At 37.5% G+C, this 17,183-nt stretch overlaps 1 protein-coding gene across 1 annotated transcript in view; it reads left to right on the top strand.

Annotated features, from left to right (window-relative positions):
• Positions 1 to 17,183, top strand: part of BANK1 (B cell scaffold protein with ankyrin repeats 1) — a 166,337-nt gene that overhangs the window by 53,241 nt on the left and 95,913 nt on the right. The window contains 2 exon segments of the mRNA XM_083367862.1: positions 1,266 to 1,408; positions 12,434 to 12,557. Of these exon segments, the coding sequence (XP_083223988.1) occupies positions 1,266 to 1,408; positions 12,434 to 12,557 (267 nt within the window).

The following is a 17,183-nucleotide window of genomic DNA, read 5'->3' as shown; positions in this document are numbered from 1 at the left end:
GCACTGGATTGCCCAATGTAGCAAGTGAAACTTTTTGTGGCTCTTGCATGTGTCTCTGACCATTGCTAAAAAATTGACATCACATCTTTATTACGAGATGGGAAGCATATGAAAAATAAGCCCTAACATTGTGAATATTATAATTTTAAAAAAAGAATTTTCTCCAAATCTAAAATTGCCTGTATGTTGGATATTGTCATAGCCATTTTGCAGCACTAAGCTCCTTCAAAAATATTAAGTACTGCCAAAGTTGAAAACATTCCTGCTGAAAACCATTTTCTCTCAACTGCTTTTTAAAGATGTTTTTCTTGGTGCTACTAAGAGAGCCTACTTGGTAGAGGAGTTAAGGCAACAGGTTAGAAAAAGGAAACTCAGTTCTGAGCACAAAGCCAACTGGGTGACCTTGGGCCAGCCACTCTTTGTCTCAGCTCTAAGAATCAGGCAATGGCAAATCACTTCAGAAATATTACCAAGAAAACTTCAGGGACTAGTTGGAGCAGTTGTCAGGAATCAAAATCTGACTAAAAGGCACCCAAAAAAGTCATCAAGATAGAATTGTGGTGTAGACACAGTGGCATAGCGTGGGGGGTGCAGGGGGGGCAGCCGCACCGGGCACAACATCTGGGGGGGCGCTCACACTCGCAGCTCTCTGCCCCTGCCTGGCTCACTCACTCTCTCTCCCCGATCCGAGCCGCCGGGTCACCGCCCACTGTGGAGGGGGGGTGCCAGGCGTGCGGTGCGGTGCGGAGAGAGAGAGCGAGGGACTATCTGGGGGAGGGACAGTGCAGCGGCCGGGTGCTTGCCCCGGGTGGTGACAACCCACGCTACGCCACTGTGTAGACATTCAGGGGCTAAGCACAAAACCAGCAAGTTTAGCTTATCACATTTTTCATTACAAGAATTAATACATAGATTATCAAGTGTGCAGCTGGAAATTCTTCTCCACCCTGAAGCACTCAGAAATGTCCGTAAATATTTCCAAGTATACTGCATATTTTAAAGCTTTCTTTGTTTTCCTTTGTTCTCTAGCCTCCAAATATATTTTAATTCTGCCTTCTTGCTCCACTGCTACTGATTCTCTTCTTCCATTGCTCACTGCTTCTTTGCACATTTGTCTCCCCTGTGAATTGTTGACTTCTCAATCTGGAATAGATAGCATAGAAGCATTCTGAATGCTAAATCAGTGTGGAAAGGTTTTGGCAATAATTCTGTTTCTTTTTCTTCATTTTTTCCACTGAACTTTTAAAATGTTCTGTTTTTGTAAGATTTTCCTGCTGGCTTTGTAAATGTAAATATCTACTGTGGAGGAGACATTAAAGCCACAGTGCAGATTGAATACTATTCAACAGTTGGAGAGCTTGAGCAGATGCTTCAGAAAGTGGCTGATCCAATTGCATTTGCCTGTCAGGTAAGCTGTTCTCTACATTAACTGTTAATAAAAAAAGTTAATAAACTATCATCTAACTTAATGGAGTACATAAAATGAGAAGGGTTGATAGTTCGAGTTTTTTTTCCTATCGAAACATTTCCTTTTTATTTATAATGTCTAATGAAATACGTAATATTAAGCAGTAGATTTTCCCCAAATGTTGGGTATTAGCATGTTAGAATATCAATACCAGAAGGTTAGTATTTCAGAGCTGTGCAAATATGAAGTAGAAATGTATAGAGGTAGTCCTTGACTTACAGCAGTTCATTTAGTGACCATTCAAAATTACAATAGCACTGAAAAAAGTGACTGTATGTTTTTCACACATGCAACTATTGCAGCATCCCCATGGTCACGTGATCAAAATTCACTTGACAACTGGCAAAATGCTTGACAACTGGCTCATATTGATGGCTCATATTTGGAATGTCCTGGGGTCATGTTGTCACCTTTTGCGACCTTCTGAGAAGTCAATGGGGAAGCCAGATTCACTTAACAACTGTGTTACTAACTTAACAACTGCAGAGATTCACTTAACAACGTTGGGAAAAAAGGTCATAAAATGGGGCAAAATTCTCTTAGCAACAGAAATTTTGGTCATAAGTTGAAGGCTACTGTATTGCCTTGTAAAATGATTTACATTGATTGGGTAATAGTGAGAATAGAGTCATACTAGAGATGTGGAATATGGACTATAAGAAACTGTGTTACTCTAAAGCAGGGGTGTCAAACTGCCGGCCCGAGGGCCAGATGCATCATAGCAAAACCGCGCCCACCCCATTGCCGGCAATGGCCAAAAAAGTCACGATATGTCACGACACATCATGTGACGTTGCAAGTTTGACACCCCTGCTCTAAAGCTACTATGTCCTTTAATCATTCCAACTCAGTAGTGTCAAGTCACCAGTATAATTTTTCACCACTACTCAACATTTGTAAAATTTCTATGCCCAAGACAAAGGAGCAATGAAAAAAATTGATTTAAAATACATGGCCAATATTTTAATGCAGGAATAGGCAATGGGTGACATTCCAAATATTGATCACATTCTGTAAGAATATTGAGTGATACAGGTGAGTAACATCTTGTGGCCTTTTTACTAAAAATGGCCAACCAGGAAATTAGAAAAGAAATATAAGGAAATATAAGGAAAACAGAAGTAGGAAGAAGAGAGGAGTTGTATAAAGGCTTCAGTAGGCAATCCACTGACTAAAACAGGAGGGGAAAAACCCAAAACATAGCAATAGGGACTGGTGTGCACCCCTATATAGTACACGGTAGGGGGTGCAAGTGAGTTCAATCCTCAATCCATCACAAAGAGACACATGGAAACATAGAAGACAAGCACACTCGAATCCTGCTTTATTCAAATCTGTTACTATAATAATTTATAGTTTTCTATTTGTTTATTTGGAAATTAGGGGGAAAAAGGGTAACCCAATATGCAAAAATCAGGAAATGAAAGCAAATGCCTTGCAAACAAAGAGTTACAACATAGAGGGCAATTTGGTCAAGTGTCTTAGGATTTGGAAATTGGGACTAAGAACAAGTAAGTTTCTTTATACAGCGCAAAGTGCTACCATTAAAATGGCAATTGCCATCTATTTACCTGTTTAGAAGGAAGATTAGACACATTCAGGAAGGATAAATTTGTTTTAAAAACAAAAGCAAGAGTCTTGTTCTCATGTCCATGAGCTTTCTGTTAGAGTCAGAACCTTGGCTAGACAGGTCTTTGTCTAATTCAGTAGGTCTCTTGTTATATTATTCAGTTTTAAAATTATAGTTTCTTTTTAGAATTTCTTTTTTATGACTGTCCACTTTGATCTTGTTAATCCTTTGCCATAAGATTTTTGCTATATGATTTAGAAAGAATCAATATTGTCATAGCTTGGTGCCCATAGGATTTATGAATGTCAGAGACGCTTCATTTCTTTTCCTCATGTCATAATGGAAAAATTATATCATCACATTCCTTTATTTCACCCTTGGACTGACCAGTTCGGAAACTTGTTTCTTGCTATTGGTGAGATATATTAGGCATGTTATGATGTTCCTAGTTTCGCTTATTAATTAAATAAATAACCAATTAATAAGTATCAGCTTATTAAAATAAATACTTCAAGTATACTTTACAATTATTTAATGCTACTAGATTTCCTTGCACAAATTATACACACACACACACACATAGAAAGAGAGAGAGAGAGAGAGAGAGAGAGAGAGAGAGAGAGAGAGAGAGAGAACATATATAATCATCAGAATGAAAATAGGTGCAGATTTCAAAGTCTGTATTCAACAGAGTAAACAGATCTCTTTATGAGCATCTTGTTTACAAGAGACAGCTATGAGGACTACCTGTACAGATTTCAGAAGCTAACCAGATTCTGCAACATCTTTTGAATTACTCTCTGTAAATGAATAAGAAGACGGAATCAGATTATTTATTTTGTTGTTAGCTGCGAAATCATGTCCAACCCATCGTGACCCCATGGACAATGTTCCTCCAGGCCTTCCTGTCTTCTACCATCTTCTGGAGTACATTTAAGCTCACGCTGACTGCTTCAGTGACTCCATCTAGCCACCTCATTCTCTGTCATTCTCTTCTTCTCTTGCCCTCAATCTTTCCCAGCATTAGGCTCTTCTCCAGTGAGTCCTTCCTTCTCATTAGGTGGCCAAAGTATTTGAGTTTCAACTTCATGATTTGGCCTTCTAAAGAGCAGTCAGGGTTGATCTCCTCTAGGACTGACCAGTTTGATCGCCTTGCAGTCCAAAGGGCTCGCAGGAGTCTTCTCCAGCACCATAGTTCAAAGGCTTCAATTCTTTGGTGCTCAGCCTTTCTTATGGTCCAACTTTCACAGCCATAGATTATTTATACCTTTATGTTATCACATCTGTAAGTCCATTCCTAGCAAGCAGATCTGTTGTTCAAGAATCCGTAAATGAAATCAATAATAAACAAGTAATGAAATTAGATGAATCAATAGAGTTTTTAAACTAACATGACTGACACGTGTTAGTCATATATAGCCATTCAATCTCAGAACAGTTCACATTATTTCCCTGCAAATGTCCATTCTATCTTTTAGAAATCCAACACAAGAGGACAAAACCTGTAGTACAAAGGCTTCCTGTTTTCCTCAATATAATAAAAAGGGAAATCTGTTTCAGAAAAGTAAAGAAATTGAAATATCATTTTTACTGCAATGGCCAGTCTGAGGGCACTTGACATGTCTATATTGTAATTGCAATGCAAGAACAAAAATAATAGCTGTGTTTATAATTCAGACAGCCTCATTTTCCTGTGACAAATCTACCATGTCTATAGCCTAAGGCATTCTGCTCATAACAAAGTATTAATAAAAAAATGATGCATTACATTATTAGCAGTTGTTTAAAAACAGAAGTAAATTCCTTCCAAATAAATTTTTAAGAATACAAAGAGTCTGTTCAACAGCACAGTTATAAAGCAAAAGCAAAGTGGAACTTTCACACTTTTCTCATCTCATCAACTAATTATTGAGGACATTACAATTATCACCATCATCACATTTGTACTTTCTGTACATTTTAGGAAAACTTTGAGGTTAAAAGTCTACTAATTAATGAGGTTGGCAAATCACAACTTGATGCAGATTGTTACACAGTTTTCATGCAGAAGATCCCAAATTCAACTGTAAATTTCCAGTTAACAAACATGGGCATCTCCTATGTGAGTCTGGATATACTGTCAATTATAGCAGACTAGAAAATAAATCTGACCTGGCATCTTCTAGCTAGCTAACCTACTGTAGCTATCCTAGAACTCATACCAAATTTTCTTCAAATATTTTTGTAAGTTTAAATCATAACCCATGTGACTTAGACACATTGTGGAGCTTAGCATAGTCACTTGTAACCCAACTTCAAGGAGTTTGGAAATAATCATTTCCGGTGTCTGAACTGACCGCCTTAGTACAACTTGGTTTATAACTGGTTCTAAATGAGGTCCATATTGTCAAAGTCCTCTTACTCAAAAGAATTTTCAAATAACAACCAGGAATTCTTTCTTTACGTTTTTTAAAAAATATATTCAAATGTGTGCTTATACAGTTTTAGATTCCCACTTTATTATTTTCCTTCAGAATATATTATATTTTTAAGGGAAACAAACATATAAATGGCTCACCATCTTTGATAATTAAAGACAAATTCCAAAATTATCTAGCTTACAAATTAAATCTACATAGTAAGGCCAAACCTTACAGTTTTAGATTTCCACTTTATTTTTCTCCTTCATAATATATTATTTTTAAGGAAAAAAATAAAACGTATATATGGCTCACCTTCTATGATAATTAAAGACAAATTCCAAAATGATCTAACTAACATAATTAAGTCTACATAACAAGACCAAACCCAATTATTCTGGAAAATGTGTTACTAAGTTTCCTTGGCACATGGAATACAATCAACTGAGCTCAGTCAAGTAAGAATTACTTATGTTTGTTCAGGGTATAAAGTAATGTCCAAAATATTATTGACTTTCAAAGGGTTTTTCCCCCAAATGTGAGGACAAATTATAAGATTTTAAAATAAAAAATGCTTCTGCATTTTTGCTAAATGTAAGATTTTATAGTATATTCTTTTTATGTTCTTGTAGACCTCTCTGGTGTAAAGTCAAAAGTAGGTTATAATTTTCTGAATAAATACAAAAGCTCTCAGAAATTTCCAGTGAGACCAATTAGCTAATTAGTATTATTTATTTATCATAATATCACTAGCTTGTTTTTATGAGAGATTGTGTGTTGTTATATCAGAACACTGAAATGTAAGTGATGTAGAAATAAAAAGGCAACAAATAACAACATTTTATGAATAACAATAAAATCACAGGAACCATTAAACTGTTAACATTCTAGAAGCCAAAATAAAGCTATTTTTACCCAGCACTAGAAAAGTAAAGGTGTGTGCTATGGAAACAGAAAAGATGTGTACAAGCAAGGCACTCAAATGGGATGTTCCTTCATCTGAGAAATAATCTGATAATGGAATAATTCTGATATTTGAAGAAGATGGACATCTTTTTCATCAGACCATATAGTAACTGTTTAATTAATTGGTTGATTGATTATATGCTATCAAATCAGTGCCAACTCTTAGAGACCACATAGATCAGTTTTGTCCATGACCACATAGTAACTGCAGGCCTGAATTGCAATTAATTTCAGTATATGTCAGTACTGTTATAGCCATGTAAAGAGACAACATCTGATGTCTCCAAAAATCTGAAAATACTCAAAACAACCCAGTTCAGTCTAGAAGTATGTTTCATATTAGATTCAGAAAATTGAGAAACAGAAAGTCTGATCATCTGGAATTGCCATCTTATAAAAGGGCTACAAAATGGGGCCTCCACTGACAACTGATATGTTTCACTTATTCAACTGTCTACTGAATATATAGATATTTTTATGCAATTTCACAAAACATGCATACCTCTGAGCTGAGGAGTGCTTGGGGTATTGGAAGCAAACACTGGAAAATTACATTCATACAAAGCAGATCCCATTTTGTTATATCACACAGTGTATATGAAAACTTTTCCATGTTGTATTTCCCAATAGTCCTAGGTGAATTACTGAAGCTGCAAGAGAATGCACACCTAAAATTTTCCAGGGAGTTTGTGATTCAGAAGATTCAGAATAAAGATCTCCTATCCTAGTAGTTCAATCTCTTATATTTTGCCACAACAGTGTTTAAACATGTCTTACTGATTATTCATTTCAGTTTTTGAAATTACTCATATTGCTCAGGTGAATATCTGTATGTTTTAAAAACCCTTTCATTCTGTGACTAAGTCCCATATGAATGTGCTTCTGAGAAAGTATGAAAAGGAAAACTGTAAATAAGCTGAAAGGCACAAAATCTTGCAAACCAGAAATGATAGACTATCACAACTAAGAGGAACTAATAGCAACAATCCGCTAGGAAGGGGAAAGAGGAGAACCACACAAACATGCATAAGAGAATGGGGTGTCCTACTAGATTAGATTCAAAACTTCTGAACCAAGTGCAACCCTTAGAAGTTGCACTTGGTATCACTAAGTGCTCAGAATAAAACTCAAAACTTCTACCATCCTGGGAATAAGATTATAAAATGCAAAAACCTTTTTCTGAGGAAGGAAACATTTGAAAAGCTGACTAAATCTCCAAGCTATTCTAAATACAGCCAGTTTGGTGGCTCAGTCTCTCAGTGAGAGAGTAGCATCTATGCTATCTAGACACCCTGGAGTGGTATTTCTCAACTTACATTATTGTATGATGTTTTGGACTTCAACTCTCAGAATTCCTCAACCACTAGGGAATTCTGGGAGTTGAAGTCCATGCATTTTAAATTGACAGAGGTAGAGAAACACTGCTCTAGAGAAAAGAAATTAAGCTACACAGTGGTTACTTTGCTTTATTTCTGCTTCCTCTAGTCAGGAATATGAAGACATAGATGTGGCCATCCAATTTGCTGGAATCAAGACTCCAATCGTGCCTCAAGCCCAGGAAAAACAATACTCAGCATTGGCTGGAGAACAAAAAACAGAAAAACAATTTGCATTGTGAAAGCTCAAAATGTGTCTTGAATGACATGTTGCTTGTCTTCCTGGTGATAGATTGCCCTGTTGATGGATGGAGAGCTGACAACTAATAAAATGTAAAGTCAAGAGAGCACAGTTGCAGTTACCAAAACAATGCCTTAAGGCAATGCAGGACTAGCAAATAGTAGCCTGAAATGTTGGCTTACAGTTTCTCAAATGTTTTCTTCCTCAGAAAAAAAGGTTTCTGCATTTTATAATCTTATTCCCAGGATGGTAGAAGTTTTCAGTTTTATTCTGAGGACTAGTGGTACCAAGTGCAACTGTTAATGGTTTCTATTATGTACCTTCCACCAATCTAAAACTTGCCCGGCTACTTGCCAACAAAGATATTTGCACGCAAGTGGCAAAACAAACAAACAAACAAGATAGCAATCACAACCTTGCCACTGAAGCCACATCCTTTTACATATGACAAAGGGATGGGTCTTTTATTTCATTCAGTTATGGCTACCACCTTTACTTTCTCAACTTCTGCCCTGCACATAAACCTGATTCCCAATGGGAAAACTAGAAATGACATCCTACTGTGTAATTAATTAAAAACACACGGCAGAGTCTGGTGATAGTGACACGAGGAAATGGTGCCATGAAATTCACATAACAAATCGAACAATGAGGTAGGTAGTGATGAAAAAAAGAAAAACTCAGACAACAATCAGGAGATACAGGAAACACCCATGGACAGGCATAAAAGTCTTAAAGTTTGTGGAGCAAACAGGGCAAACTAGAATCAATAGTACACAAGGGAGGGTATGACATAGTTGGCATAACAGAAACCTGGTGGGACAAAACCCATGAATGGAATGGACTGATGGTTGGATACAAATTGTTTAAAAGAAACAGGTCTACAAAAAGAGGAGGGGGAGTTGCACCATATGTAAGAGAACACTACATATCTGCAGAAATGCACATGATCAAAGATAAAATCTCTCCAGGAAGTATATGGGTCAACATAAAAGAGAAAAGAAGTGACATTACCATAGGTGTATATTACAGGATAGCCAACCAATCAGAAGAAATAGATGAACTTTTTGCCAACCAGTTAATAAATGCTTGTAGAAAGCATACCACAGTAGTAATGGGAGACTTCAACTATTCAGATACAGTATCAACTGGGAGACAAACTCTGCAGTGAGCGGGAGATCAAACAGATTCCTAACCAACCTAGCTGACAACTTTCTCACCCTAAAGGTGGAGGAGGGAACTAGACATAAAGCTATACTGGACTTAATCCTTACAAATAGAAAAGAAGTGATAGAGGGAATAAAAATTGCCAGAACCTTGGGTGAAAGTGACCACGTTGTACTGGAATTTAATATAATGCAAACACAAGCAATAGAAAACAATCCAACCAATGTCTGAAACTTCAAAAGAGCCAATTTTAACAAACTCAGAGAGAACCTAGGAAAGATCCCATGGATGAAAATCCTAAAGGGGAAAACAACCCAAGAAATGTGGGAAACCCTGAAAAATACGATCACAAAAGCCCAGACCAGCACAATTCCACTGAGAAAGAAAAACAAAAAATCCAAGAAGAAACCAGCAGGGCTGCACAAAGACCTCTCTAACAAACTGAAAGACAAAAAGGACAAATACCAAAAATGGAAAGAGGGGCACATAACTAAGGTCGATTATCAGCGGACAGCCAGAACATGCAAAGATAAAGTCAGGAAAGCAAAGGCTCAGAACAAACAAAGATGTGCAACAGAAATCAAGGACAATAAAAAAAAGTTTCTTCCAACATATTAACAAGAAGAAAAAAGTCAAAGAAACTATAGGCCCACTAAAGAGAGAAGATGGCAAGGAAATTACAGGCAACAGGGAGAAAGCAGAGCTGCTTAACTCATACTTTGCATCAGTCTTCACACAAAAAGAAATTATAGCCCAACATGCCAAAAAAACCACTGCAAAAGACATACTAAAAACAAAAATTAAAATAAGCAAGAAAATGGTAAGAAAACACCTATCCAACCTTGATGAATATAAATCACCAGGACCCAACAGATTACATCCCAGAGTTCTGAAGCAGCTGGCAATGTTATCTCAGAACCATTGCACCACATCTTTCATAAATCCTGGAGCACCAGGGAAATATTTGAGGATTGGAAAAGGGCTGAGGTGACCATCTTCAAGAAAGGGGGGAAAATGGACCCAGGAAACTACAGATCAATCAGTTTAACCTCAATACCTGGGAAGATCCTAGAAAAGATAATTAAAAAACAGATCTGCAAACAACTAGAAGCAAATAAAGTCATAACTAGTAGCCAGCACGAGTTTGTTAAAAACAGATCATGCCAAACAATCTTATCTCATTCTTCGATAAAGTGACTAAACTAGTAGACCAGGAAAATGCAGTGGACATAGTATACTTAGAGTTCAGTAAGGCATTTGACAAAGTAGACCACAACCTACTCCTTGGTAAGCTAGGAAAAGGTGGAATAGACAACATCACCACCAGATGGATCTGTAGCTGGCTGCAAACTATACTCAACAAGTAGTCCTCAATGGCATTACATCCACATGGAGAGAAGTAAGCAGTGGGTAGCACAAGGTTCCGTTTTAGGCCCAATACTCTTCAATAGCTTAATCAATTACTTAGATGAGGGAATTGAAGGGGAACTCATCAAATTTGCAGATGACACCAAACTGACAGGAGTAGCCAACACCCCAGAAGACAAGCTCAGGATCCAAAAAGATCTTGACAAACTTGAACAATGGGCCCTAGCCAACAAAATGAGTTTTAATGTGGAGAAAAGCAAAGTTTTACAATTAGGCAGGAAAAACCAAAGGTACAAATACAGATTGGGCGAGACCTGGCTTAAAAACAGTAACTGTGAAAGGGGCCTTGAAGTCCTAGTGGACGATCACTTGACTATGAGCCAGCAGTGTGCAGCAGTAACCAAAAAAGCTAATACAATCCTGGGTTGTATAAACAGAAGCATAGAATCAAGTTCATGTGAAGTATTAGTACCACTTTATAAAAGTAGTAAGACCACACCTGGAATACTGCAGGCAATTTTGGTCATCATATCACAAAAAAGATGTTGAGAGTTTGGAAAAAAATCAGAGAAGAGCAACAAAGATGATAAAAGGCCTGGAGACTAAAACATACGAAGAACAGCTACAGGACTTGGGTATGGTTGTCTAAAGAAAAGAAGAAATAGGGGAGACCTGATAGCAGTGTCCAGTATCTGAGGGGCTGCCACAAGGCAGTGGGGGCCAGGTCGTTCACCAAAGCACCTGAGGGAAGGAAACTGATCAAAGAGATAAGCAACCTGGATTTAAGGAGAAACTTCCTGACAGTGAGGACAATCAAGCAGTGGAACAGCTTACCCCCAGAAATTGTGGGCGCTCCATCATTGGAGATTTTAAGAAGAGATTAGACATTCACCTGTCTAATAGGTTCTCCTGCTTGAGCAGGGGGCTGGACTAAAAGACCTCCAAGGTCCCTTCCAGTTCTATTCTATTCTATTCTATTCTATTCTATTCTATTCTATTCTATTCTATTCTATTCTATTCTATTCTATTCTATTCTATTCTATTCTATTCTAAATAACTGCAATGCCACCACACTTTGCCTGAAGAAATTTCTCCAACATCCTCTTCTCCTTTGAAATAAACTTAAAAAGCAATGTGGCTTTTTTTTAATAAATCAAACAAATCTGGTAGAAAAGGGGCAAAATATTTCTTTTTTTAAAAAAAAGAATATTTCTCTTCTACATGTCACTATCCTGAAGTATCTTGCATCTAAACTTCAAAGTCATATTTACCTTTCATAGCCAGCCTGTGACATTAGATAACCTTATTGAAAAAATTTTTATCTGGTAACATTTTTAGTCAGTTGTGGGAGTCATAACAATGCAGGCATTGCTGTTCAGTATGAACATACTGTATATAACCTGCCGTCACTTCTGAAAACAGATTTTGCAGGGGGTTTTTAACATTCTCTATCTGACTTCTGAAAGGTAGGAAAAGATTCTGTTCCACTACTGGAGGATCTTCAGAAGTAGCCCACTTCATTGAGTGTTGTAAATTCCATTAAAGAAGCCCACCCAGGACATCACAGCTGCTGTCTCTGGCATATTAATGTCTTTTAATTACTTTAATTACTTTTCAGGACTTGTGTTTCTCCAGGAAATAGTTGCCATGATAAACTTCCACTGATCTTCAGTGATTTCCTATGCCCTTAAACCAATCTGAGAAAATATCCTTCTTTCCAGACCACCAGCAACTCTTTTAAAAACTAATAGCTGTTTCCACCTTCAGTGGTGCAAAATATTCCCACATGAGCTTGTGCTTTTTGCTTTTGGACGATGCTACAAATCTGCATGCCCTCAGGTTATTCTTTGTTTTCCTTGCCTCTATCTCACCCCACAGGCTTTCAGGTTTACCTCAGCAGAGAAAATGGATAACATTCTCACACTCTTGCTGAAAAGTTCAATCATTTCTCATGATTTTAGCAGTTTTCCAAATGAAGTCACGGATCACGACCAGGAAACTGGTATGTACGTATATTATCCTTTGTCTGCTTTGTTTACTGAGAAGGTTCATACCAGGGTCATTTTTCATATATGCTAATACAGGGCATACTTTGTGAGAACCTCAAGTGTTACAAAACACCATGCCCCAATTAAAAAATGTGAAGAAGATAGTGTTCATAATTTATTGTTTTTTATTATTGGCTAATAATTGTTTCATCAATATTATTTGGCTCAAATATAATATTAATTTATAGGGAATATAATATTAATTTATAGATTATTATTACATTATTACTGTGAATGCTTTAAATTGTTCATTGATTATTTTAATCTTAGGATGTCTTTAGTGTTGATTTATGACTGTAAGCTTCCATAATGCTAGAAAGAGTTGGAAAGATATAACTGGCATAAATAAATAGATTGAGACTGCCTAGGCACAAGAGATTGGAGAAAAATATAAAAGGAGAAATGAAGTGAAGAATTATATTTGATGATGTATACTAGAAATATATTTCGCTGACTGGCTGACTACTTTTAAAATTAAACAGAAGCCCCTCACAATGACTTTTTTAAAAAGATTTCACCGGTAAAATAAATGAATTTTTGTTCGTTTCAAGTAAGGTAGTGAAATTATAATTAGTATTCAAATGTACCTTTTCTTACCACAACAGTGCCCCTGGAGAAATTTAGAAAATCTGAATGTACCTATGAGAGTAGGATAAAAATAGTTAATGGCCTATCCACTTTTCTTCCACTGTAGCCACTCTTCAATGTTGTATTTAAGGAATGATAGAAAATCATTTCAGAAGTGCCTTCAAGACTAGCAGCCATAAATAGATAATCTTCCATGAATTTGTCCGGTCCTCTTTTTTCAGTGGCTTCACCAATCCATCACACAAGATATTCAAAAATAGACTAGACATCCATTTAACTACAATGGTATAATGTCTGGATAAGGGTTGGACTACAAGACAAGAGTCCTTTCAGCCCTGTGATTCTGTGTTCCACCACATCTGATGGCAATGAAATCACATACCTAAACTGTGACATCTAAAGAAATACTAACTTTGATTGGTCTTGAATCTATATTTAATTTTAAAGGACAATACCACATAATGGGAGTGGGAAAACACTTTTGTCCATATTTTTATTCCATACATTATTTTATCTAGGTTTATCATATCTCCTATTTTCTCTTCACTTCAAACTAAAATACTGCAGATATTCTAGTCTTTCTACAGAGAGGAACTGCTCTAATGCTGGTAATAATTTTGAATAGACTTTTTACAACAGCTGCACTCTGAGTTGGCATTTTCATTGAGCTGTCCTCCGTGACTCTAAGATCCCGTTGCTAATTACTCACCAATAGCTTAGATCCCATTAACATCTGGGTGAAAGTGGATGTATGTACAGGCCATCATGAATCGCTTTTAATTCCTTCCATTGAATTGGATTTGAAAGTAATGGGCAAATGTGGCATCATGTTAGCTGGCATTTTCTGCCCACAGCAGACTTCTGAAAAAGCGGAGAAAAGAGGTAAACTGAAGTCCCATTTAGATCCCCTCTCTTAAATCTTAGAGCCATGGAGAATGACTGCAAAGTAAGGTCCACAATGAGATCTATTTAGCTAAACCCCTATGGAGTCTTCTGAAATTGTTAACTGAAAAATAATTACTGTGTACACATCAGCACAAGTAGAGATACAGATACCTTATTGGTATCAGGTAGTACACCAGCTCCAGTTGTCCTTCCTTTTCTCTTCTTTGAAAGGGTAACAAAATGTTACAAATGTATTCACCCCATGTTTCTCCAAATTAATCCAAATTAAAGTTTATTGTTATGGTACTGTTTGGTAGATAATTTGTGCATGTTTCCAATAACCAACTATACATACTGTACACAGTACTATACAGAGAGTCTTTTATCTGCTTCACTACCTCCCTCCCTGGCTCACACAATATCCACTGGTACTTTGACCACTGAGGTCCCTTGCAGCGTGGAAGAGGGGGCAATAAGGAAAGAAGAAAATTTCTGGGCAGGCTGGGTTTTGATTCCTTTGACAGGCAATCCTCACTAATGTCTTCCAAAAGCTAATGTTATTGTTCTGACAGATGAAACTCTTTAAAAGAACTTTGAGGCATTGTTTACTTTAAAGAATCTTTTTATTTGAGAAACAAAGCATCGGCACTACATACTGTAGTTAAAGCCAAAAACTGAATTCCCCCCCCCCCCCGGCCCGGGCACAAACTAGCAAAGCACAATTCTCTCCTCCAATTAACAGTCATAAATCACATTCCCCAATTAGCTTGAAGTGTGGTTTTCTCCCCAACTCTTCAGCCCACCAAATCTCTATCAGCTCTGGACGCAATAACCTTGATTCCCACGGCTGAGTTATTGTTGTTATGACTAAGTGGACTCTCATCCCCCTCACCCCTCCCAGTATCATCTAACTCTAAAAGCGAAAGAGAAAAGATGGCTACATTTTCATCTGTTGTCAAAGCAAGAACATTTGATGTTAGCAGCGTTGACAGCTCCACAAAGAGCCTGTTTGGCAGATCTGTTGCTTGGTGCTGCCTGTTCTTGCTGGGTCTCCACCTGCAGATTCCTCTTCCACCTGTTCCTTGTTATACACAATATCTCCAGGCTGTATTATACAAAAATAATTTTAGGAATATCCAATAATCTCCTTCCCCTTGGATGATCATTTCTATCTTTCCCAATGTGATTGCATCAAGATATTTTGATTAGACATGAAGCTTCTCAGTGTCTACATGACATTGAGTCTGATTTTGGCCCACAAGAAAAAAAATGCAACCTTGAGATTATGCCCTGATTGTCTTACTCTGCCATAAATCTTTTTCTCCAAAATGCCTTCTTTTCTTAAGAAATAGGAGAAGGAGGAGGAAGAGGAGAAGGAGTCACATGCTTTGGTCACCCTAGGTAAAGGTAAAGGTTCCCCGCACATGCGTGCTAGTCGTTTCCGACTCTAGGGGCCGGTGCTCATCTCCGTTTCAAAGCCGAAGAGCCAGCGCTTGTCCGAGGACGTCTCTGTGGTCATGTGGCCGGCATGACGAGACGCCAGAGGCACACAGAACGCTGTTACCTTCCCACCGTAGTGGTCCCTATTTTTCTACTTGCATTTTTACGTGCTTTCGAACTGCTAGGTTGGCAGAAGCTGGGACGAGTAACAGGCACTCACTCTGTTACGCGGCACTCGGGATTCGACCCGCCAAACTGCCGACCTTCTGATCGACAAGCTCAGCGTCCTAACCCACTGAGCCACCGTGTCCCTTTGGTCACCCTACTGTTTGCTAAAATTACATCTGAAACTGGGTGTTTTAAACTTTTTAAAGTTTTAAACTTTTTAAAGTGTCCACAATCACTTTTAGAAGTTTTAAACATAAACTGAACATATCCTAATAACCATTCTATATTTTATTCCATTCATATTCCTAGCATAAAACCACTGTTTTCATAGAGGTAAATATTCTCTCTGTGTGTTGACTTTCCATGTTCTTTGCCATCAGTGTTTTCATTCAAGTGCTCTAGTTAATCCATACATGTAGATGTAGATGATACATGCAAATACATGCATAGATATATCCCACCTATAAAACAATATTAATATTCATAAATAAATCCCATTGAAGGGCAGTGTGTATCAAACACAAAATTTAACTGTCCATATTGACAATCTGAGGATCATCATAAATTAAGGCTACCCCTACCATTAAGATAGTGTGAAGCAACCACCTCAAACATGAACAATGGAAAGCAGCAGCAAGCTTTCCCCTTTACCCAGCCTCCTTGGTCCAAGATGTATTTTAGCAGTGCTGCAGTTCAGTACAAAGTATATATTCTTCTGTGGGCCCAATAATCATGGAGGAATAAATAAAGGTAAAGCAATAACAATATTTTCCAGAACATTATTTGCACATGTTCCTTGCTGAGTTCTTATCCAATTCATCTAGATTTTAAAAAGCACCTCATGCTGTGGTGAACTGTGGTTTTTCTGAGATAATTGCTGTTTGTGCATTCAGATTTTCCCTGTTGATACTGAAAATGTAGGTTTACAGGTCAAGAGTTGTAATTAACAGTAATTACAGTGGGATCTGAATAAGGTGGTGATGATAGGGAATAAAAGGCTATCTGTTTGGGAAGTGATCCTAGCATAAAAATGTTCATTCCGTTTAATAAGTAAAATATACTTGTTGGTTCTGACTTGACAGAGAAAATAATGGACATATCTGGTTTTGTAAGTGAAGTTTAAAAATCGGAGGAAATCCAGTGCTGACACCAAGAAAATTATAATACACAGTAATAAACTATAATACACAGACCCAGCGTAATATAATGTTGAAGGAAGTGTCCAAATTGCTTCTCATCCAAGAGTTCCCTCCTCCACAAGGAGCACTTCAGGCATTTAAGAGAGCTCAGACTACCGACAGCATGCAAGCACTTGTACTCTATGTTTAGACTTGGGCCAGGAAGTCAAGCAAATGTCCAATTTCATAGATGAAGCTGCAGTACAAAAGTTTTGTTTATCCACTAGCACCTAGACTTATATACTGCTTCACAGTGCTTTACAGCTCTCTCTAAGCAATTTACAGAGTCAGCTTAATTGCCCCCAACAATCTGGGTCTTCA

Source organism: Vipera ursinii (assembly GCF_947247035.1).
Source record: "Vipera ursinii genome assembly, chromosome: 7".
In the NCBI taxonomy this organism is placed as follows: domain Eukaryota; kingdom Metazoa; phylum Chordata; class Lepidosauria; order Squamata; family Viperidae; genus Vipera; species Vipera ursinii.
This window is presented reverse-complemented; position numbering and strand designations above follow the sequence as displayed.